The sequence below is a fragment of the Suillus fuscotomentosus genome, assembly GCF_016647785.1.
Source record: "Suillus fuscotomentosus strain FC203 chromosome Unknown F5891scaffold_42, whole genome shotgun sequence".
In the NCBI taxonomy this organism is placed as follows: Eukaryota; Fungi; Basidiomycota; class Agaricomycetes; order Boletales; family Suillaceae; genus Suillus; species Suillus fuscotomentosus.
The window spans coordinates 468,456-492,338 of record NW_024539554.1 but is presented as its reverse complement, the minus strand read 5'-3'; the positions used below and the strand labels follow the sequence as shown (position 1 = coordinate 492,338).

The window sequence follows — 23,883 nt, the reverse complement described above, 5'->3', positions numbered from 1 at the left end:
TGACCGCTGCGAACCGTTCGCAAAGGTTCGGTCTAAGGTTCATTGAAATAACTAGAACTGAACCTTGGTCCAGTTTTGGGTTCTCGTCCAACCACCTCTGAACTGAACGGAACCGGACCGCAGCAGCGCTACACGTAAGGCTATGTGTAACACCCACTGTTGGAAGGATGAGACTAGAACAAGTCTCAGCGTCGTGATAATAGAACTGCTAATATTTAACAGTACCTAGAACAAGTCTATACGAAGAACAAAGTAAGAGATAGACGGCATGCAAGTGGAACGTGATACATACCTCAGCGTCGTGATAATAGAACTGCTGAGGTATGAGTCCACCAGGGAAACCCTCCTGGGCAAAAATTTCAATAAATTGCGCTAAACAATGTTATTCTGATAATTCTATCTAATTTCATCTAATTTCAAGTTTTAGGAATAAAACGGCTAAAAGACGATAATGTACAATGGAATTATCAAGACTTATTTGAAGATACAAAAAGTGTATCGATCTAGATACGAGTTCAACCAAAAAGTGTTACAGTCATCTAGAACTGTATCACTCGACCACTCTCGTGGGACGATGGCACCGAAATTCGGCAGAAGATGGGCACTCCGCATGATCTTCGACAATGGCACAATGCTTGCCAATTTCGCGCCACCAAGCAAGGAACGCAAGACCTTGTAAAGGCCATGGTGTCGATCGGGAGCCAACGGAAACAGCAAGAACCATTCAATATAAGCCAGGTGGCTAGGAACCTGGACTGTTGGTGAAAAGAGGAGCGGGAGTGATTTCGAAGGTAATGAGAAGACGGCTCATACTTGACCAACACGGAATGCTAGAGCCAGTCAACTGTGAGTCACAATTATCCTTGTGAATACTCATTGCTGACTTACATACCTTGTATACCTGCGCTAATGGCTTCTGTATTGGCACCAAGGTTCACCAGGACTGTGTCTGAACGACGAGGCAGCAGACCAGAACCCGATCTCCGTTGTGGTCTTGTGTGAACAGAATCCAATGTGACAGTTGTGTCACTGTGACCACGAGCATCGACGGAGACCCACTTGATCTTGTGGAAAACAGGAAGTGTTCGAAATGGGAAATGGATGTCGCATGCAAATACTTCCAGTGCTCGATCATGGAGGGGGTTAGGATCCTCGGCATGCCTGAGCTGCGTGATATAGCGAGCAAGTGCCTCGCAGAAAAAGGTAGCGCCGTAGTCGTCAACCAATTTGTCTATAGTGACCGCTTTTGCAGTAGGGTGTTTTGGCATAGTCTGAAGCTGGCGGAAGGTCATATCTGGTGGACGTGAATGGTGAGGCTCCGACTTGACATCACCAGCAAGTCGCCAGATGACATACTTGTCATGGTGCAGTATTTTCTCTTTGCGTTCAAGCCACCGTGTCATCTGCGCGAACTCGTCCTTGTGATTGGTAGCACGGTAAGCATCTTTTGCGTAGTCAATATGAAGTCTTTCTGTATACTCTGTATTATAATTATCTGTTGTGCCCAACATCATAATCATGTAAGAGTAGTGGTGAGTCGCATGCAGCTTCGGCAGATTGAAATTGTTTCGGATACCGAGATCAATGAAAATATCCTTGTTCTCATGAAAAAGACCGAGTGCGTCGTCGATTAGCTGTAGGGTCTCTGAACTGTGACATGGATATTGTGCAAGATAGAGAAAATCAAGTAGGCCTTGGATGGCTTGTAGAAGTCGGTTTGCGTTAAGATTGTTGGGCAATCGGATACCAATTACAATACCAAGAAGAAAGTGGCAGATTTGTGAGTGTTCGGTCCCACTGATACACGACAGGCAAGTGATGCCCTTGGTGAACAGATGTATATGATGGTTGGGAGGAAGACGCCGACAACGAGCATCGATTTCGGCCACACCACAAGCAGCTGTCAACCAGCCTAAGAGATGTTTAACTAATCCTTGGTATAACTGGTGCAACACATCTGGTGTGATTGCATGGAAAACATTTGCGAATGGGAGATCTTCCCAGAAAGGATGAATGATAGGCTTGACACCTGCTGCTGAGCAAGCACGAACAAAGGACAAATTGCCTTCATCGAGAGTAGCGAGGGCATCTAACACTTCGTGCAGTTTTCATAAATGAAACGGTGCTGTATTGCTCCCCATTTCATCAGCATCGATATTGCATTTTGGACACTCTCCGAACTTGATCCCAGTAGCGAGGAGTTGTTCTGGGTAGTCGCCGACGAAGCTCGCAAACAGTAGGTGGCAACGGCGGAGAGTGCCATCCCCACTCGCCATAGTAATCCCATCCAGTCCAATAGATTTTAGGGGAGCGAGAACATGGCTCAAGCAAGCATGGTACAAATTTGCCAAACTTCGGCGGTGTGAAGCTTTGTTAGAAATATGATCGAGGCGTGTGCATGGCAAATATGCCAGAAGTATATGGGCACCGCTTGATGGCTTGCGTTGAATTTCTTTTGGGATGTTGCCGATGGTGAGATAGACAGGGTAAGCAGATTTGTTGCGGAACAAGGTTACTTGAGTTTTGTCAGACAAGATGATGATTGAAATTATGGTGCCGCCTGGGCTGTGCTGATCGAGTTTTTTCTAAAGTATCATTAGTATCATATGTTGTAGACATAGTCAATGCTACATACCTGTGTATCCCACCACCATTTTCCTGTATGCATATCGTGAAACAGACGAACAGTCTCATCCTCATTGGCATAATGACACTCAGGCACAAACACAAGGTATCTCGCAAAATTGGGATCACTGTACAGTGACTTGACGCATTCAATCATGTTGCGGTAATAGACGTTGAAGGCTTCTCCTGCAACAATGATTTGCTCTCGTTTGAACTTTGGCCGGCCTGTCAGAAGCTCATGGTCAACAATGGCATTCAGCTCGTTCACGTTCTTGAAAGAGAGCGACAGGCGTTCACTGACCTGCAATCAACATAAGCACATCACATAAGCACATCAACATTCAGAAAATAAATGGTGACCGACTTACCCCCTTGATAGCAAGTAAGTCAGACAAAGCAGTCGAACTGAGTCCATGAAGTTTTGCCCATCTTGCGACCTCCCAATCCATCTTAGATGCAAATGGGTGATATGTATTCTCCTGGTTGCCATCAGTGGAAAGATGTGCACCATACGCCACGTTGGCAGTATGATTGTTAGAAATAGGTTTCCCGGCATGCAAGTCTGGATAGGGTGCGATAACACAACCATGCTGCCCTTGGGCGCGTTCTTGAATCTCCTGGTTACCATGGTGTTGTTCTTCATCAGCAGCCAAATCTTCCATGACATCCATGTCACTGTGGTCATATTGCTGTTCAACCGGAGGCTCCCACTCAGGTTCATTATTTGCTTTGTCGTCCGATCCATCATCCGCTCCATCATCCGGGCCAGATCCCTTGCGAGCCCACACAAACTCTTCCATGTCATAACCTCCATCATCATCAGGCCATTCCAACTAGTGCTGCCGCGGTCCGGTTCAGAGGCAGTTTGACGAGAACCGAGAACTGGACCAAGGTCCGGTTCTACCTTTATTGACAAACCTTAAACCGAACCTTTGCGAACAGTTCGCAGCGGTCAGGTTCGGTTTTTTTTTCCGGTTCAAACGCGAACCGGACCCAAATTTTTTTGCAGCTAGCGAAAAAAACAATTGAAGTACTTGTAGTGATAGCTACATACTACATATCCAATGAAGCTGCATGTCCCTCAGCCTCTGCTGCAGCAGAAAAGTGCCCATTCCTATATGCTCCCTTCAACAGTTGCAATGTGCTGAATGTGGAGGTTGCAAGTGTGTTGCGTCGCACAGTCGAAGTGATTCCTCCACTTGAGAACGCTTGTTCGGATGAAACAGTGCTGCCTTGAATGGGTAAGTAGTCTCGTGCGATGCGTGCAAGTGTAGGGTACTGTAGCGAGTGAAGCTAAGAGATGGTTAAGTAGCGAGAAAATGAGTCAAAAAATTTGCTTACCCCCCACCAGACAACAATGTCATTAGTGTACTCTAGCGCTGAAGACAAGTAAGTGGTGAGCTTTTGCCGGGGATTGTGAGTGAGATGGTCCCTTGTTTGACGCATCTTGATAGCCTCACGCATCCAGAGGGCTTAAAGGTGTGAATTGAGCGTCGAGCACCCGCAGTCAGTGGTGCCGGTTTGCATCCAGCCCTCAGTAACACTGAGAAGGCATCTGTGGAGGCAGACTCGGAAGAGGATTGAGCGCAAAGTGGGATGGTGTCGTCAGGATCATTGTAAAACACGATATCCTTGGCATCCTTAAGAGAACCATCAGCATTGAGAGCACACACATTAGATTCCAACATTGCATGAGAGGAGATACGACTCACCTGGTGGGGATTGCTCTTTTTATTTGAGGACAGAACAAACAGCCAGTCTCCGCCATGTGCATTGGAGAATCCTGGAAAATATATCAAAGTTATATATTGGTTAGCTTATTAGCTTGATTGACAGTTAATTCGTACCTTGAGCTTGATTGGACAACCAGGAGCACAGATTGGACAACCGGGAGCACGAAATGCGAATGTCCGGACAGAATTGGAAGTTCATGCGGATGTCGAGGATCCCAGAAGTCGAAGTACCCATGAGTGTGGAAGGGAAGTCACTCATTGATATCAATGAAGTTTCGGTTCGCGGTTCGGAACAGTTCGGGAAGGTCCGAACCCATGACCGAACCGTCCCAGGAACAGCGAACTGTGAACCTCATTCTGGTTCGGTCCGGCCAAAATGGAGAACCGTAGACCGAACCATGGACGAACCTGACCATTGGTCAGGTTCGAACCACGGTTCAGAACCGGACCGCAGCAGCACTAATTCCAACTTGTCATTTGGCTCCGATTGCGGTTCACTAGCGTTAGCGTGTATCTGGGAGCATGAGTGATTGTACAGCGCTTGACAATCCGGGTTTCGGCTCTTTGCTAGATGCTGACTGAGGCCTGTGACAGTGAAATTGTCCTGCAAACAAGCTGGGCAGCTTGCGGACATTGTGTTTAGCAAGGGTGCTCCCGACCAGCGTTACACAAGGGAGTAGATAGGCAAGGGGGGCAAAGGGTGCTCCCGACCAGCATTACACAAGGGAGTAGATAGACAAGGGGGGCAAAGGGTGCTCCCGACCAGCGTTACACAAGGGAGTAGATGCTATGAGGGTAGAGGTTAGCCCGATTAATGTTTAGACCCTTGAATTGAACGTACCAAATGGACTGCCTCTGAGCCCCCTTGAAATGCAGGACAATGTTATATTCGGCACCCAATCGAGGTGAAAGTAAAGGGTAGAGGGAGTACTAGTAGATGCTATTAGAGATGGGGGTTAGCCTGAGTGTTGACTGACAATTGGACCCTTGACAGCGAATTGAACTCACTGATGACTGCCTCCGGCACCCCTTGAAATGCAATAATGCACTAAAATTTAGAGGCGCCGAGAGGTCGAGAGTCAGCACCCGCATTCGAACAACAAGACCAGCGCCCGATGAGCAGTATATGCTGAAGTGAAGGGTGGATGGAGTAAAGGACACCTTGTGCCAAAGATAAGGGTGAAGGGTGAGGGAGCAGTGGATCAATGTGGCCGATATATGCGCAAATGTCCTAGTGAGTCTGAGGTAAAGGTAAATTCAGAGTCTGAGGTAAAGAGAGCTCACCTAATGACTCGAAACTGCCTCCAATGCACTGCATTGCACTCGACGTCATGGTTAAAAATGTCAACGCAAAATCTAACAGCATTGTCAAATTTTTATTTCACCCCCCCTCCCCGCTCTTTTCGTATCTTGAACATTCATTCTGTTAGCTTCCTGTCCTTGCAATCCAGTATAGCATGTATGCACCTCTTAATTCTTGTGGTGAGTAAAATTATTTTGAAGATCGGTGAGACGGCAGATTCTCACTGGGCTTGGATAGAGCCCTGAATTGCGAAGAAAAAAGCTATGGAAAAAGCCAGTAAGCAAGTGACTTTGGTCAGGCTTTAAATCAGAGAATTTGATGCTTACCTACTACTTCAGTTTGGATGCCTGAAAAGTCAGCAAGAAAAGTTCATCAACAAAAAGCACCTCCCAACCCACCGGTGAGTAGGCCGCCCACCAAAGCGAAACGACCAGCACCAAGTGTGATCGCTCAGATTGACAAGGGTTTGCCTTCAAAACTGAGTATATCACTCATTCTATCTAAATCATAGTGATGTAGAAACAACTATCCAGATGGTGGTATTCTGAACTATGTGTTGGGTCTGCTTGCCTAAGCTGCTATGCTTGTGGTGACAAGTGCGTTCGACCCTAAAGGGGAAGCAAGTACAGCAGAGATCTAGGGGTTGGTGCAAAGGGTGCCGTTTGTCGGCCGACATAGAGCGCGGGAAAGCGCGTGAGGCACGAGCGCGAGAACGAAGCGCTTAGGGCGGCCGATGCGCGGGAAGGTAGCGCTTGAGCGGCGCGAAGCGCGGGAAAAGCACAAGGTGGGTTTACAAGCAGAGGTTTGTAATAGACGTTAAGGATGTTCTTATTGCCAATAGATACTGACTATGGCATGTGACGGATGAGCTTTACACTGATAGTGAGGTGCAGGGAGTTTCTATATGATTCGATGATGTAAAATATGAACTACAGGCGCTTATATATGTCTAAAAATGCGCCCCTGAAGCGGAGCCGAAGCGAGTAGGTAAGGTATGTAATAAGGGTCCATGACATGAGAATTGAGCAATCATTAAAATAGAATATGGTCTGATATGGAGAAAATGATATGAACACGTACCAGTGAGGTTAGTTTGGACAATGGATGGATGTGCGACATAGGGCGCTTCGAGCGCGGGAAAGCGCGCCTAATGCGCACGCAAGAATGCTGCGCTTGGGGCGGCCGATGTGCGGGAAGGTAGCGCGCGCTTGGCGCTTGGCATGGGAGAGTTTCGCTTCACATAGGGAATGATTGGAAAGGTATTGGCACAAGTTGTGCATCAAACTGTACTCTGAGACAGGTCACATATATAGCCTCTGCAAGGCCACAGAGATATCAGTCTCTACACCGATCCCCTTCCACATCATAAACTCCATGTCTCACAATCCTTCCGGAAAACGCAATCATACAGCCGGAATTGTACTTGAACTCCAGCTGAAGGTTTGGCATTGTCATCCGAGCATTAGAATAGTTCCCCACGGTGGTGAGAATGTCGAAGCATTCAGCAATGGACATGTGGTCTTGATGATGGGGGGTTTCCTGATTGGAAATGATGGAGAGGGTGTTAAACACGGATGCCCAGTACTGCAGGGCCTCCGGCATCTGTGGCAGATCCTTGCTTACTGCTATATTTCCAAGGTTTGACAAGGTTCTCAACCCTGCCCAGTACTGCTCAGGATGCATGACTCTGAGTGCTGCGGACGCGATGGCTGCTGGTCTTGCAATGGCTTTGAGGATATTCTCGCAGGAAGGTCCCTTCAATGATGCAGATACCTCCGGATCTGACACATTCTTTGGGATTGGTGAGTATGACTGCCGGAATCACCATCTCATCAGATCCTACCTCATGTCCCTGTTGAAACCATGCCGGAGATAGATTGATGCATCTGGGAGTTGGTCCAACATCTTCCGAGCCCCAGTTGAACAACTTTTGATTAGTTCGCCAATTGCCATCAGCCCTTACACTTTTTTCGAGGCTTGGAGCGAGCAAATCAGTGGCCTCCCTGATTTCCTTCTGTAGGTTCCATTAATATTCAATATCCATTGAGTAACAATGTATATTACACACCTGGGTAGTGTTGGTCAGGGCATCTGGGAGGTACCATGCAATGATGGCACCGGATGCATCGAGAATTGTGGCAGGTTCGTCGACCAACCTTTTGCCTTCATAGCCAGGAGGACACCTCTCAAGCAACCTCACCTCTCTATGTTCATTATGCCCGGTGTCCTTCGGGGAGATCAATTTGCTATATCTTGCAATATCCATCTGCATCTGAACTGTCATGCAGGAATTTGAATGATAAAACAAATTTTCCGAATCTGCAGGAAGACCCACTGGGATTTTTAGATGCCTTTATGAGTACATCAGCCAAGCGATCGCACGCCATCACCAGATCAGTGTCTAGGTTGGGGGAAGGTATGACTGGGCCTCCTCCAGTCTTCTCTGCCTTGAATTTCTGTTCAGTATATTCTCCTGCTTCATAAGTCACAGTCAGGGCCCAAGTGCGCCAGATGTTTATGCTATCAGGAGGGGGAGGGGAAGAACCGTTCATGCTGGATGTTAATCTTGGGAAATCAGACACTGAATGCTGGATGTCCAGACTTTGGTGTTATAGGGGGTGGAGATAGAGAGGATCAGATAAGGGAGCCTTGGATAATTTTGGCTGTCAAAGATGTATTATTATCCATTGCTCAATAAAATACTACCTGATTGGAAGTGTGCTGGTCATCAGATATTCATTTGTCAACTCCCGGGTCCCAGAACTCGGAAGTCGGTACGGTTGACCCATATTTGGGTGGTCGGAATTTGGTGTCTCGTAGGGCAACACAAGCTTCGCACAGCCATATCAGGAGATCACCTGCTGCTCTGGGAACTTGGTAACTGTGATTTATTACCTCCTCTGAGTAAGGTTGACTCGCTGGTCATCAGATATTCATTTGTCGACTCCCGGGTCCCGGAACTCGGAAGTCGGTACGGTTGACCCATATTTGGGTGGTCAGAATTTGGCATCTCATAGGGCAACACAAGCTTCGCACAGCCATGTCGGGAGATCACCTGCTGCTCTGGGAACTCGGTAACTTTGATTTATTACCTCCTCTGAGTACGGTTGACTCACATGTTGGTGGTCGGAACTTGGCTTCTTGTAGGGCAACACAAGCTTCGCACCCCGGATTCCACATTCTGCAAGACAACCTAAGCACCATCAGAGGCCATGTCAAGAGAGCACCTGCTGCTCTCTTCAGAAACATCTCAATTTCAGTTGGCCATTTAACATGGAAAGTATTAACTAAATTATGTGTTGAGTTCCAGGTCCTGGAACTTGGAACTCAGAACTCGGTACAGTTGACTCCAATTCTGGTGGTCGGAACTTGGCTTCTTGTAGGGCAACACAAGCTTTGCACCCCGGATTCCACATTCTGCAAGACAACCTGTGCACCATCAAAAAGTATTAACTAAATTATGTGTTGAGTTCTGGGTCCTGGAACTCGGAACTCGGTACAGTTGACTCAAATTCTGGTGGTTGGAACTTGGCGTCTCATAGGGCAACACAAGCTTCGCACTGCCATGTCAGGAGATCACCTGATGCTCTGGGAACTTGGTAACTTTGATTTATTACCTCCTCTGATTTGGTTGATGTACAACTACCTCAGCTCCATCATGTCTACAATTATGATACACATGGGCCCACCCATCTATATTTTATACCACCCTCAGCCCACCGGTCTAATACAACATCCCATACAACACCCTCGGCCCACCGGTCTAATTAATATGCGTCTGGGCCCACCCGTATAATACAATATTTTATAACACCCTCAGCCCACCCGTCTAATTTAATATGTGTCTGGGCCCACCCGTGAATGTGATAACAAGTACCTACCCATCTCTCTCATACACATCTACCTTAATACACCCATCTGCATAATATCCAACTACCTCGGCCCACCCGTCTACCTAATATTCATGTACATCGGCCCACTCATCTACTCTATATATTCCCTGCATGGGCCCACCCGCCTCCATTGGGAATAATTTGCCTCCCGGCCCATCTGTCATAGTCGAGGATATTTTTATCATGGGCCCATGGTCCGCTGGCCCGTATCATACGGGATATTATGCACGTCTGTTCCCTCATATTATACGGAGATAGGTCACTGTAATATGTGGTGGACTGGATTGTAACGCCATTTGCGACACAATTGAGATGCTGTAGAAACAACGATACTGAGAGGAACAAATGAGGCTCCTAACTGTATCTAAAAATGTTGAAGGTCGTGTGTTGCCTAGTCTGCTATGCTTGAGATGACAAGCGCGTTTGACCCTAAAGGGGAAGCGAGTACAGCGAAGATCTAGAGGTACGCGCTGAAGCGAAGCGCGAGAAAGCGCAGGTGCGCGCAAGGCGCGGGAACATGCGCGTGTATTAGCGCAAAGCGCGGGAAAGCGCGCGCATACGCGGAAATGATGATAGACTAGACTTAAGTGATAATATGATGCAAGAGATGTGAGAGTGCAAGATGTAAAGGAATAGAGTTCTATTGCGACTTTCTAGGTAGTAAGTACTAGGTAAAGTGAGAGGTGAAAGTAAAAGTCAAGTAAAGTGAAAGGTAGGAAAAGTCAGTTGTAAAAATGGAAAGTGACTAGTATTATGTACTGCTGGTGCTTATATAGCGCACCTAAGCGCGGTCATGCGGAGCCGAAGTGCTACCGAGTAGGTATGTAAAGATATATATGAGTGAGAATCCATGATAAAAATAAAGATGGAACAATATGCAAATGAGAGAAATAGAAATATACGCACTAGAGGGCTTGGTGGACAGTGGATGGGTGCTTCTGGATGGCTGGTGCTATAGGGCACTTAAGCGCGGGAACGCGCGCGCACATATACATTGTGAAGCACGGGAATGGTGCACGTTGCACGGGAAAGCTGCGCCTCATAGTGGAATACCTGCGGATAGCACACAGAGTGATGCTGCAAGTTTGTGCTATGTACTCCTAGTGTAAAGTGCCATATCACACCATGAGAGGCATGAGTCTCTACAATGCATAACAGCATCTCTGCTGATATGACCAATGCGAGCGTGCCACAGATCCAGGGATAAGGGAACATCGGCGAAGGTGGCTACCTCAGGAATATGTGGAAGAGCTGGATGTGAGTCCGTGAAAGGGATGAACTCGACATTTGGCACGTAGAGTTTGCCAGTAGCTGGGATGGCACCGAGTAGTGTACCCTTGTAGACTAGCTCACAGATCATGCTTGCATGGAAATTGACGTCCCAACCTTTAGCGTTCATGCAACTCACAGATAGCAGGTTCAACAGTGCACCGGGCACATGAAGGCAGTTGGAGAGACGAACGCGAAGTTGACGCTGACCAATGGTGAACCAGGCTACACATGTGCCCCGCCCGGTGGTTTAAAGGACCCCGTGATTCACGGTGAGCACACTGACAGGTTCCTCGGTGGAGTAGGTATGAAAGAACCTGCGGTCCTTCACGAGCGTGACCATTGTGCCTGAGTCCAGTATGGTAGTGAAAGGGAGGTTCGTGATGCAGGCAATCTTGTATGGTATCTCTGCGATAGATGCAAAGGATAAGTCGTGCATGAGGCTGGTGATGTCAGCGGCAGCCGTGGCTATGATGGGTGCCGGCGTGGAGGTGGATGAGGAAGGTGTGGCCACCATGGCAGCTGCAGCAACTGCTGCCTTATCCTTGCCGTCTTCCTTCCTCCGGTTACGCATACAGGGTGCCTGGCCTTCCATTCCACCACTTTTCCCATAACAGTGGGCGTGGTTGTGATCGCCTTTATTGCAGCCATGCGTGGTGCAAAAGATCCCGTCTGGGTTATGCCTGTGTTTGCAAAGTCCGGTGATAGGGTTGATGTGCGATGGCGCAGCAGAAGAGGAGGTTGCATTAGCATATTCAGAGCTGGGATGAGCATTGGTGATGATGTGTGAGTGTACATGATGTGCCGCTTCGGCAGTGATGTGGGACACACAACTCTCCACGGTGAAGGCTGAGACAGTGCCTGGTAGTGCTGTCATTACCTCGTCGTGCATGCGTTGTTCTAACATGGACTGGAATTGTTGCCAGACAGGTGTGTGAGGGAGACCTATGAGCAAACTATAAATGGCGTCACCATCACGCATGGCAGTGCCCGAATCACAGAGACGTTCTCGGAGTACTGCGTGTTGACCAACATAGTTAGTGGCGTCAGCAGAGTCTTTCATCTGTAAGGCATCTAAATGTTGGCATAGCTGATATTGAGCGCTGGTGTCAGTCCGATTGAAGTGTTCAGCGAGAGTTCTCCATGCATCGCGGGCTGAAACGGTGTGCAAGTGTGATACCAACACTCCGACAGACGCACTAAGATGACGAGTGACAAGATCATTAGCCTTGATGTCATTTAATAACCATTCTCACATCGCCGTCCTTTCGGCAGGAGTGATGTTGTCAGGATCGGCGGGATCAGGTATGAAAGATGGTGCTCCGAGCAGATCTGTTGGGTCAGGATTTGTGTTGATATGGCACCATAGATCTTCACATGCGAGAGCATATTGTATCTTTGTGGACCAACCAACGTAGTTTTCTGTGCCCAGTAACTCGGGAATGTGATCAAATTTGCCCATGATGATACCGCCGTGAGAATGAATGAAGATGAGATGAAGGTGTGAGCAGCGAGTAGTCACGAGCAGAGTTCTTGCTATGTAGTCTCGTTTGATGGTTCAATAGGAACTAGGGCTCATAACCTGTTAGAAGGATGAGACTAGAACAAGTCTCAGCATCGTGATAATAGAATCACTAATATTTAACAGTACCTAGAACAAGTCTATATGAAGAACAAAGTAAGAGATAGACGGTGTGCAAGTGGAACGTGATACATACCTCAGCGTCGTTGTAGGGATTCATTTCTGGCTGGGCTTGTAGAGACTGTTTTTACCTTACCTTATGTTGGCACTTTTGTAGCTTACATAAGCAAGCAATCTTTTCACCAGTTACCAGTATGAGTCTGAGTGCTCAGAAGTTTTTATGATATTTCCTCTATTCTGAGCCTTGAGCCTGATCCAGAAACCCTTTAGGGTCGAATAGCAGCTAGGTTCTGCAAGACCCAACACATTGTTCAGACTCACCATCTGAATTGTTGTACCTTCATCGTGATAATAGAACTGCTGAGGTATGAGTCGCACACCCTTGGCAGCACTTTTGCCCTGTTCTCACGGTCTGTTAGACCCAGTTTTAATGTAGGACGAAACCCATCTCTGAGACCTGCCTCTCTCAGGGCCTCCTCCCTCAACACCTCGAGAGGTATCACAAGCACCCTCGCGAGTCACCCTATGGACTCCACCATTATCATTGGGAGGATAGCCCTCACCAGCCTTAGTAACCTCCTTGAGAGCCCCTGCCATCATTGAGCATCTTTCACACTGTTGTCATTTTTGAGGATCCTCCGGCGTTATGTTTTATGGTGTGTTCTCCCCTCGTATGTTGTCCTCTCGCACTTACAGTGGCTCAAAAAAGTGTCCCAATGTTTGTAGGTTTTCACTTCATGCTGATTATGAGGGACATGATGTTATTGGAAGGGTTTATATATGTACAGGATATTAAAATGAGACCATATTGTCAATATGGGACCATTTATATATATATTTGTAAATAGTGTCATGTCTAAATGATCTGATTTTCATATTTTAATAGAAACTCAAAAAAGTGTCCCAATGAGTCACCTAATTAAAATAGCCATATCTTCGCACGGCGTCAATGGATTCTCACGCTATAGGGGACATAATTGTAGCCGAGAAGCGGAGCTTTTTGGGACCTCCCTTTGACTTAGTCAGATTCTCACACCCTGGCTCGCAATAACACAATTACATGAAAACCTACAAACATTGGGACACTTTTTTGAGCCACTGTATGTCATGACTTCCCATCAGACTTCTTGTTTTTTGTGCCTGCATACCTAGTAAGACTGTACCTTTCTAAATGATATTCATTCTGTTTTGTGAAAACATATCAAATTTGAGTAAGCATCTTAGTGGTCTCGAGGATAATCTGAATGAGACAACAGCAAGCTACGGAGGAGCTGCTATACTGATATTGACCAAAGCAAGTTACAAGGTGTAGTAAACATCAACATAGGTAGTGTATAACACGCAGGTGCGACACAACGAGGAGACAACCACAAGATGAATAAATGAGGTAGGCATGGGTAAAACACAATAACAAAAGAGTAGATTGGCAAAAATTTACAGCACAAAGACATGGTTATTGGCTTGAGAGGATGTGTTGGAACTAACTTGCAGGAGGCCTCGGGGGGTTAGTGAAATCATGATTATATGCTCGTGCAACAGCATCACGGTCATAGTCAAAGTGAGGATCATTGTCCACCCATGGGAACATCCTGTTAGGACCCTCACGATAATTGCCCCCACCAACTGGATGACTATGATAGGGGGATAGTGAATCCTCACGCTCTTCAAGGTCATCTCGTCGAGGGTATCCTCCTTCAACAGGACTGTATCGGCTTGCATAGGTGTGTTCACGCTCACCTGGACCATAGCCATGAAACTCCGGTACAGGTGAGCTGTCACGATGAGCACTCATCTCACTTTCTGTACGAGTGCCAGCAGTTCCATGATGAACTTGAGGACCATAGCGGGGACGAAAATCACGGGGGTAGAATGCATTGTGGGGGTGAAGAGTGTCACGGTCGATGATACGCGCAGCTTCATGAGAGTAGCCATGAGTGTAATGAGGGTCATGCGGGCGTAGAGCTTCACGAGGATTGCCATGATAACGAGGGTCATGCTGAGCAGGATCCCTATGATCACGAGGGTCATGGTGGGCAGTGTCACGATGATTGCGAGCCATGCCTCGAGTGTTATCATAATGGAGAGGGTCGTGTGGAAGCTCATGACCACCTCGAGGGTCACGGTAAGGATGGCTTGGAGGGCGGTCAAGAGGCTCGTGTGGAGGCTCATGACCACCTCGAGGGTCACGGAGAGAGTGGTTCGGAGGGTGGTCATGAACCAGAGGCTCGCGACCACCTTGAGAGTCATGAAGAGGGTGGTTTGGAGGGTCATTGCCAATGGTGTCACGAGTGTTGTCATCATGAAGAGGCTCGTGAGGGTGCAGAGGGTCGTCATGAGGGATATCGTTGCCATGAGAGGTTTGGTGGGTACGAGGGACATCGCTAACAGGCTGCTGGTGGGGAATAGTAGGGGCCACTGCATCCAACGGGGTGGTTTGGGGTAATGCTTCCCACTCTGACATCTGGGTAGAGTTTTCCTTTGAGGTATTGGGCTGGACGTTGGCAATAGTACCAGAACCCTCAGCGATGGTACCTGTTCTAGTAGTAGGGTCTGTCTTCTTGCTGTTGTCGACCTCAGATTCAGAGTCCAAGTTCCCATACACTGTGCAAAGGCTGCGATTCATCGCAACCCAAAAACCCTTGGTGACCAGACGTGGTTTAACATGTTCTAAAGTATTTAAAGTAAATCTATGCAATGAATAAAATAGGTCAAAAAAACTCACCCTTCCTGGGTTCCTCAGAAGGCCCATCTCAAAGGCACATTACTTGACCTATCAAATGGCATGAAACAAATATTAGCCTGGAGGTGACTGATACTTACCATGTTCTGGTGATGGGAGACCGTCACTAGATGATTCCACCATCAATGGGGACAGTGGTCCACCCTTCGTGGGTGGGGTCATAGACGGCACCTTGGGCTTGGATTCTACGTTCTTACCCTGTAGCCCTTTCTTCCCTGCTTTTGAAGTGTTAGTCTTCTCTGTGGGCGCAGCAGTCTTCTTTGACACATGTGATGTGTTGGCAGACTTAATCTTCCTCTTCTTTCCACGTCCAGCTTCTTCATACTCTGTGCTATGCTCTTCCAGGAGGTTCTCTTCGGTGGATGTGAGTTCAATCACGTCGCTCAGAGTTGCAACTGGCCTGGCAACGACCCTGGAAGTGCATGCTGGTGGAGAAACAACTTCATGATGCGTGTTGGAGTTGAGTTTTTGGGCCATCACTTGAGGTAGGGGCTTAAGGACTGAAGTTTCAGCTGCCTCGTCATCATCCGAGTCAGACTCGGTGAGTGGTGATGGAGCCTTAGGAGCTTTGATGGGGCCCCTCTTGACTTTCGTGGTTGCAGCGCTGAACTTGATGGGAGAAAGACCAAAATGATCGGTGTTACCGTTAATAAACATTCGTTGGGCACCAGGATGTGGCCAGTTGGGGGGAGGTGCTTCGCCTTCGATGACAGGTTTCTGAGAAGCAATAATGGCCACTGTAAATAATGTAAGTATGTCATTTTCACTGTAATCTAGTTTATACATACCTCGATCCTTGCTGGGAAATTGAACGATCCGCATAGTACCTGCCTTCAGAGATTCAGCAAGTGCACCGACTTCCTTCTGCGTTAGTGCTCTGATTCCTTTGTTCACCCCAGGTTTGCTGTGAGCCTCACCAGGTAAGAGACATTTATGCGCAGGATAACCTTTAATACAAAGGTTGGCTTCTATGAGCATAGCCGGCATCAGCTTCCAAGGGAAGATTTTTTGCCGCCAAGGTTGACTAGTACGAAAAGAGACATGTTAGTTGGGATGAAGCGGTATCAGAGCGACAATAATGAACATACCAATTTGCCGGTTGATTTCATTCTTAAGCCATTTCAAGCTGTCATCTCGTCGCCCCTCCACAACATCAGAAAACTGCTCTACGTTGTTGTTGAGGTTTGATGTTGGATTGTCACGGCTATCGTCGATGTCCGGAAATGCTTCGTTGACCATGGATAGGGATGTACCATTACTAGTTGGGACGACATAAGCATTATGTAGGATGATTATGAAACAGAAACTTCGGCTTACTATACATGGGCCTTTAGATGGCCGATCATCGCATCATTGCTGGCACGGCATCGTGTCTCCCAGAACTACTACGCTAAGTACACGCTAGAATTTGAATGGCAACGACTTACTCCTGCAGTGCCAGGCGTATTGTAACAATGTCCAAGCGATCTGTCTTCATTGACGACTTTACTGCACAATACTATGGCCACTTCAAATCCGAATCTTGCAGAACCGGACTCAAGCTATGCAAATGAACATTAGCTACATGCCAACACTTCTACTGAGATTACGTACCAGACTCGAAACACTTCAATAGTGTTTTTGAAATGCCTGCGCACGCTGAGCTATAGTTTGGGGAGACGATCCCAGGAGAGAAGCTTCCTCGTGCCTTGACAGGATATCTTGATAGGTGTCAGGGAAGGCCATTTTGAACTTCTCATAGCATTGCCTGTGCACAGTTGCACCTGCGAGGGATATGAATATAAAGTATCATGCTGTACCCTCATATGAACTTACTAGGTGTTCTGCCACCTTCAGGCACCTCTTTGCTAATGCGCATGAGTTCCTGCTGCACATAGTCCTTGAAATAATTGGTGTACAAATTCCAATAATTTGTGCCATTCACGGTGCATCCTCAACTCTTCAGGAATAAGTTGATCAGCTGGTTCTTGGGGAGAGTGGTGGAGGTTGAGAGTTTGAGGAAGCAATGCTCGATATCTCCGAACCCAGACTCGAGTTCTGCATTCATATCATCTGACCTGCGACCGATTATGACATGTTCCTCTTCGTGGGCAACTGGTTCGTTCTCTTCAGGGAATCAATTGTGGGAGGTTGCAGCCGTATTATAGTACTCTGAGTCTAACATGGAACTTTGTTCTCTTGTTGAAGTAGGAGGAGCATTAGTGGCACTCCCTGGAACGGGATTGGGATTACCGCCATCTTCCTTGAGTGGGGTGGGTGGAATGATGTTCATGGCTGGCAGCGGGGGTGGTACATGATCTTGAGGTGGCAATGACGATACGGGACATAGAGTGGGTGCTGAGCTCTGCCTGGAACATTCCTGCGTGAGACTGGAAGAGGGTTGACCGGCAGGGTCTAGTGAACACCCGTGAGACATCATAGACTGACCGGATGAACAGGGAAAATTGAAAGTGGTCTGCAAAGGCAGAGGTGCAAGGTGTGCCTGTGCATTAGGTGCTGATGGTGCACCCCATAGGGACTTGTTGCCAACTCCAACCATACTTAGAGCTGGGTCTCCCAGTAATCCAGCTGGGAAGACATCAGCGCCCATCATGCCAAAATCAGGAGCATCTTGCTGCATCCAAGGAGGTTGCTGGACCATGGAGTCATAAAATATATCCTGCAGTGGTGCAGGAACTTGTGGTGGAGGAAGGGGTGAGGTGTGCCGACTGTTAGCCACGTTGAGTGTAAGCGATGATGTTTCGCTTGTTGAAGCACCGTCCTGGTTGAAAGCATTGGACTGAGCAGATACAGGAACCTGGGCCTCTGCAGAAGGCTGGTGATAGGCCTGGCACTGGGCAGATGCGCCTTTCATGACACCAATGTTGCGTGCCGTGGCCTTAATTTTGGTCCTCAGCCATTGTAGAGACTCGCGCGTCTCAATGCCGAATATCCGGCCTTTACCCATACATTCCTATATGCTACAGCTCTAATCCTAAGGACCAGTCTCGTGCGCCTTATCCGTACTCGCGCGCACTTAGGTGCGCCTTACCTGCGCACGCGCGCCTTCTCCTAGGTCTTCGTGCTATTGTCCGTCCATTCGTCCCATGTCCTTACTGATTTGCTGGTGCGTTATTCCTATCTTGTCCATTGAACTAATGAAATCTTCGGTCCGACGTCCGCGCTACATATAGAAAGTCTATTTAAACTTAGTTATAATTAGAGTTGATATGGTTACTCGGTTTGGGAGCGCGCTCGGAAGCGCGCCGCTTAGCGTAATCTCCATTCTTAAATACAGAAGGGTTTCTTTTGGTTCTGGTACTTACTTTCCCCTTATCTTTGTGTACTGGAAAGTGTATAGATCACCTCCTCACTTGTTATCAGATCTTATTCTCCTGTCAATCATCCATCTGTGCATTCACTCCTCAATAGGACCTTTCCTTTAACGCTCAAGGCGCGCCTTCGCTTCGTGCGCGCGCATTCTCGAACCTCCTGCTCACGCGCGCGTTATCTTCTCGCGCCTGTTAGCGCCCGCCTAGCTCATAGAGTTTCCCTCCACTTTTATTTCGAGGAACTTCTCTCAGTGGTTGTCCTTTGGGTCGAGTCGTTGTCTCGTATCCCGGTCTTGCTGTTGAGCACCCTTTTGTTTTAAGTGTTTTCACGTATAGTCAAGATTCCTCATCTACACCGTGAGGGTGTAAGCTCAATGGGTGGAGGTTCATATTGGCGACCTCCACCGAACTGCTCCTCGATGTAGTCGAAGGAAGCAGGAGATGAGGCCCACATACTACAGTGACATATCTCCGTATAATACGAGGGAACGGACGTGCATAATATCCCGTATGATACGGGCCAGCGGACCATGGGCCCATGATAAAAATATTCTCAACTATGACGGATGGGCCGGGAGGCAAATTATTCCCGATGGAGGCGGGTGGGCCCATGCAGGGAATATATAGAGTAGATGAGTGGGCCAATGTAAATGAATATTAGGTAGACGGGTGGGCCGAGGTAGCTGGATATTATGCAGATGGGTGTATTAAGGTAGATGTGTATGAGATAGATGGGTAGGTACTTGTTATCACATTCACGGGTGGGCCCAGACACATATTAAATTAGACGGGTGGGCCGAGGGTATTATAAAATATTGTATTATACGGGTGGGCCCAGACACATATTAATTAGACCGGTGGGCCGAGGGTGTTGTATGGGATGTTGTATTAGACGGGTGGGCCGAGGGTGGTATAAAATATAGATGGGTGGGCCCATGTGTATCATAATTGTAGACATGATGGAGCTGAGGTAGTTGTACATCAACCAAATCAGAGGAGGTAATAAATCAAAGTTACCAAGTTCCCGGAGCATCAGGTGATCTCCTGACATGGCAGTGCGAAGCTTGTGTTGCCCAACGAGACGCCAAGTTCCGGCCACCAGAATTTGAGTCAACTGTACCGAGTTCCGAGTTCCGGGACCCGGAACTCACCACATAAGTTGGTTAATACTTTTTGATGGTGCACAGGTTGTCTTGCAGAATGTGGAATCCGGGGTGCGAAGCTTGTGTTGCCCTACGAGAAGCCAAGTTCCGACCACCAGAATTGGAGTCAACTGTACCGAGTTCCGAGTTCCGAGTTCCGAGTTCCGAGTTCCGGGACCCGGAACTCAACACATAATTTAGTTAATACTTTCCATGTTAAATGGCCAACCGAAGTTCAGATGTTTCTGAAGAGAGCAGCAGGTGCTCTCTTGACATGGCCTCTGATGGTGCTTAGGTTGTCTTGCAGAATATGGAATCCGCGGTGCGAAGCTTGTGTTGCCCTACGAGAAGCCAAGTTCCGACCGCCAAAATGTGAGTCAACCGTACTCAGAGGAGGTAATAAATCAAAGTTACCGAGTTCCCGGAGCAGCAGGTGATCTCCTGACATGGCTGTGCGAAGCTTGTGTTGCCCTACGAGACTCCAAATTCCGACCACCCAAATATGGGTCGACCGTACCGACCTCCGAGTTCCGGGACCCGGGAGTCGACAAATGAATATCTGATGACCAGCGAGTCAACCTTACTCAGAGGAGGTAATAAATCACAGTTACCGAGTTCCCGGAGCAGCAGGTGATCTCCTGATATGGCAGTACGAAGCTTGTGTTGCCCTATGAGACGCCAAATTCCGACCACTCAAATATGGGTCAACCGTACCGACTTCCGAGTACCGGGACTCGGGAGTCGACAAATGAATATCTGATGACCAGCACACTTCCAATCAGGTAGTATTTCATTGAGCAATGGATAATAATACATCTTTGACAGCGGCCAAAATTATCCATGGCTCCCTTATCTGATCCTCTCTATCTCCACCCCCTATAACACCAAAGTCCGGACATCCAGCATTCAGTGTCTGATTTCCCAAGATTAACATCCAGCATGAACGGTTCTTCCCCTTCCCCTCCTGATAGCATAAACATCTGGCGCACTTGGGCCCTGACTGTGACTTATGAAGCAGGAGAATATACTGAACAGAAATTCAAGGCAGAGAAGACTGGAGGAGGCCCAGTCATACCTTCCCCCAACCTAGACACTGATCTGGTGATGGCGTGCGATCGCTTGGCTGATGTACTCATAAAGGCATCTAAAAATCCCAGTGGGTCTTCCTGCAGATTCGGAAAATTTGTTTTATCATTCAAATTCCTGCATGACAGTTCAGATGCAGATGGATATTGCAAGATATAGCAAATTGATCTCCCCGAAGGACACCGGGCATAATGAACATAAAGAGGCGAGGTTGCTTGAGAGGTGTCCTCCTGGCCATGAAGGCAAAAGGTTGGTCGATGAACCTGCAATAATTCTTGATGCATCCGGTGCCATCATTGCATGGTATCTCCCAGACGCCCTGACAGACACCACCCAGGTGTGTAATATACATTGTTACTCGATGGATATCGAATATTAATGGAACCTACAGAAGGAAATCAGGGAGGCCACCTATTTGCTCTCTCCAAGCCTCGAAAAAAGTGTAAGGGCTGATGGCAATTGGCGAACTAATCAAAGGTTGTTCAACCGGGGCTCGGAAGATGTTGGAGCAACTCCCGGATGCATCAATCTATCTCCGGCATGGTTTCAACAGGGACACGAGGTAGGATCTGATGAGATGGTGATTCCGGCAGTCATACTTACCAATCCCAAAGAATGTGTCAGATCCGGAGGTATCTGCATCATTGAAGGGACCTTCCTGCGAGAATATCCTCAAAGCCATTGCAAGGCCAGCAGCCATCGCGTCCGCAGCACTCAGAGTCATGCATCCTGAGCAGTACTGGGCAGGGTTGAGAACCTTGTCAAACCTTGGAAATATAGCAGTAAGCAAGGATCTGCCACAGATGCCGGAGGCCCTGCAGTACTGGGCATCCGTGTTTAACACCCTCTCCATCATTTCCAATCGGGAAACCCCCCATCATCGAGACCACATGTCCATTGCTGAATGCTTCGACATTCTCACCACCGTGGGGGACTATTCTAATGCTCGGATGACAATGCCAAACCTTCAGCTGGAGTTCAAGTACAATTCCGGCTGTATGATTGCGTTTTCCGGAAAGATTGTGAGACATGGAGTGTATGATGTGGAAGGGGATCGGATTGCTTGGGCATGGTATATGAGGGATGCTGTTCATATTTATGCTGGTGTTCCATCATGTGGATGGGCTAGTGTGGATGGTCCATACAGCGTGTGAAAGATCAAACAAAGAGCAAGCATTGTGACCTATATACATTCCAACAAATGAATACCATGTACCAATTGTGATCCAGACCTCAATACTCAATTTTGAGCATTTCCCAAGTGATATGTGGGACTAAATAATTTGGATGCAAGCCTCGGTATTCGATAATTGGAACTCGGGACTTGACATATGGGAGTCCGGAGTGCCGGGGTACTTAGTCCCGACACCCGGACCTCAGCAAGTGATATTTGAGACTGGGGGAAGATGTATAAATACGCTCGAATTAACATTTGTTATTTCCATACACATTTAACAAAACCCTGAACCCCGACATTGTGGACTCCGGACTCGACACTGTTCTGAATACCGAGTTCCGGACGCCCAGGTCCCGAGTCCCAAATTTTGGAGGTCGGGGCTCGGAGACCCGGAGCTCGGCAACTGTGTTGGGTGTCAGGGTATCCAGACCATTGGAGATAGCATGTGTGAGTATTTTGCGTTTCATGGTTTATGTTGTGTGAATATGGAATTGGGGATCAGGGACTCGGTATTCAGAACAGTGTCAAGTCCCAGGTCACGAGCTCCGAGTCCCGAGTGCCGAACCCCGAGTCCCGAGTCCCGAATGTTGGAAGTCGGGGTTCGGCGACCCGGAGCTCGGCAACTGCTGGGTGTGGGTTTCGGGACTCGGGACTCGGAGCTCATGACCTGGGACTCAACACTGTTCTGAATACCGAGTCCCTGACACCTGATTCCATAATCACGAAACATAAACCATGAAACTTAAAATACTGACAAATGCTATCTCCAATGCTCCGAGTACCCTGACACCCAACACAGTTGCCGAGCTCCGGGTCGCCGAACCCCGATGTAGAGAATCATGCCTCTCATGGCGTGATATGGTAGTTTTCACCAAGGAGTATACAGCACGAACTCATAGCATTACTCTGTGCGCTACCCGCAGCTATCTCTATATGACGCGCAGCTTTCCCGCGCAACGCGCGCCATGCGCGCACCATTCCCGTGCTTCGCGATGTATACGCGCGCGCGCGTTCCCGCGCTTGCACGCCCTATGGCGCCAGCCATCCAGAAGCATCCATCCACTGTCCACCAAGCTCCCTAGTGCGTATATTTCCATTTCCTTTATTAGCATAGTTCCACCTTTATTTTTATCATGCATTCTCACTCATATATATATTTACATACCTACTCGGTAGCGCTTCGGCTCCGCTTGACCGTGCTTAGGCGCGCTATATAAGCGCCAGCAGTACATACTATTACTTACCTTACTTTTTTCCCTTTAACTTACTAGTTATCACCCACTATTTACTTAGCAGTACATAGTAGAACTCCATTTTGTCTACACTTTGCATCTCTCTTTTCTTATATTGCATCATATTATCACTTAAGCTTAGTCTCTCTTATTACCGCTTACGCGCGCGCGCTTTCCCGCGCTTTCCCGTGCCTTCGTACCTTGCGCGCACCTGCGCTTTCTCGCGCTTCGCGTTGCCGCGCATACCTCTAGATCTTTGCTGTACTCACCTCCCCTTTAGGGTCAAACGCACTTGTCTCCTCAAGCAATGCAGACTAGGCAACGCGCGACCTATCAACATTTATAGATACTGCCAGGAGCATCATTTGTTCCTAGTAGTATTGTTGTTTCTACACCGACTTCCAAAATTCGGGACTCGGGACTCGGGACTCGGGGTTCGGTACTCGGGACTCGGAGCTCGTGACCTGGGACTTGACACTGTTCTGAATACTGAGTCCCTGATCCCCGATTCCATATTCACACAACATAAACTATGAAACGCAAAATACTGACACATGCTATCTCCAATGGTCTGGATACCCTGACACCCAACACAGTTGCCGAGCTCCGGGTCTCCGAGCCCCGACTTCCGAAATTCGGGACTCGGGACCTGGGCGTCCGGGACTCGAATGTGAGATTTTTGAATGCATAGAATATGTTACATCTTGTATACAATGAAGAGTGAATGGGA

The 23,883-nt window shown here is 47.9% G+C and overlaps 2 protein-coding genes across 2 annotated transcripts; both read right to left on the bottom strand.

The window, feature by feature from the left end:
* Positions 1-474: 474 nt before the first annotated feature.
* On the bottom strand, positions 475-3,296 carry F5891DRAFT_1129742 (uncharacterized protein; the record flags this gene model as incomplete). The annotated part of the gene is made up of 7 exons (XM_041364433.1): positions 475-750; positions 814-830; positions 893-1,271; positions 1,329-2,095; positions 2,171-2,585; positions 2,636-2,926; positions 2,994-3,296. The coding sequence occupies 7 exons, from the start codon at positions 3,294-3,296 to the stop codon at positions 475-477; spliced, it is 2,448 nt and encodes an 815-aa protein (XP_041223667.1).
* Positions 3,297-13,945: 10,649 nt separating this feature from the next.
* Positions 13,946-17,846, bottom strand: F5891DRAFT_982259 (uncharacterized protein; the record flags this gene model as incomplete). The annotated part of the gene is made up of 5 exons (XM_041377204.1): positions 13,946-15,132; positions 15,188-15,214; positions 15,286-15,942; positions 17,375-17,599; positions 17,633-17,846. 5 exons carry the CDS (start codon positions 17,844-17,846, stop codon positions 13,946-13,948), a joined length of 2,310 nt encoding a protein of 769 aa, XP_041223666.1.
* Positions 17,847-23,883: the final 6,037 nt, after the last annotated feature.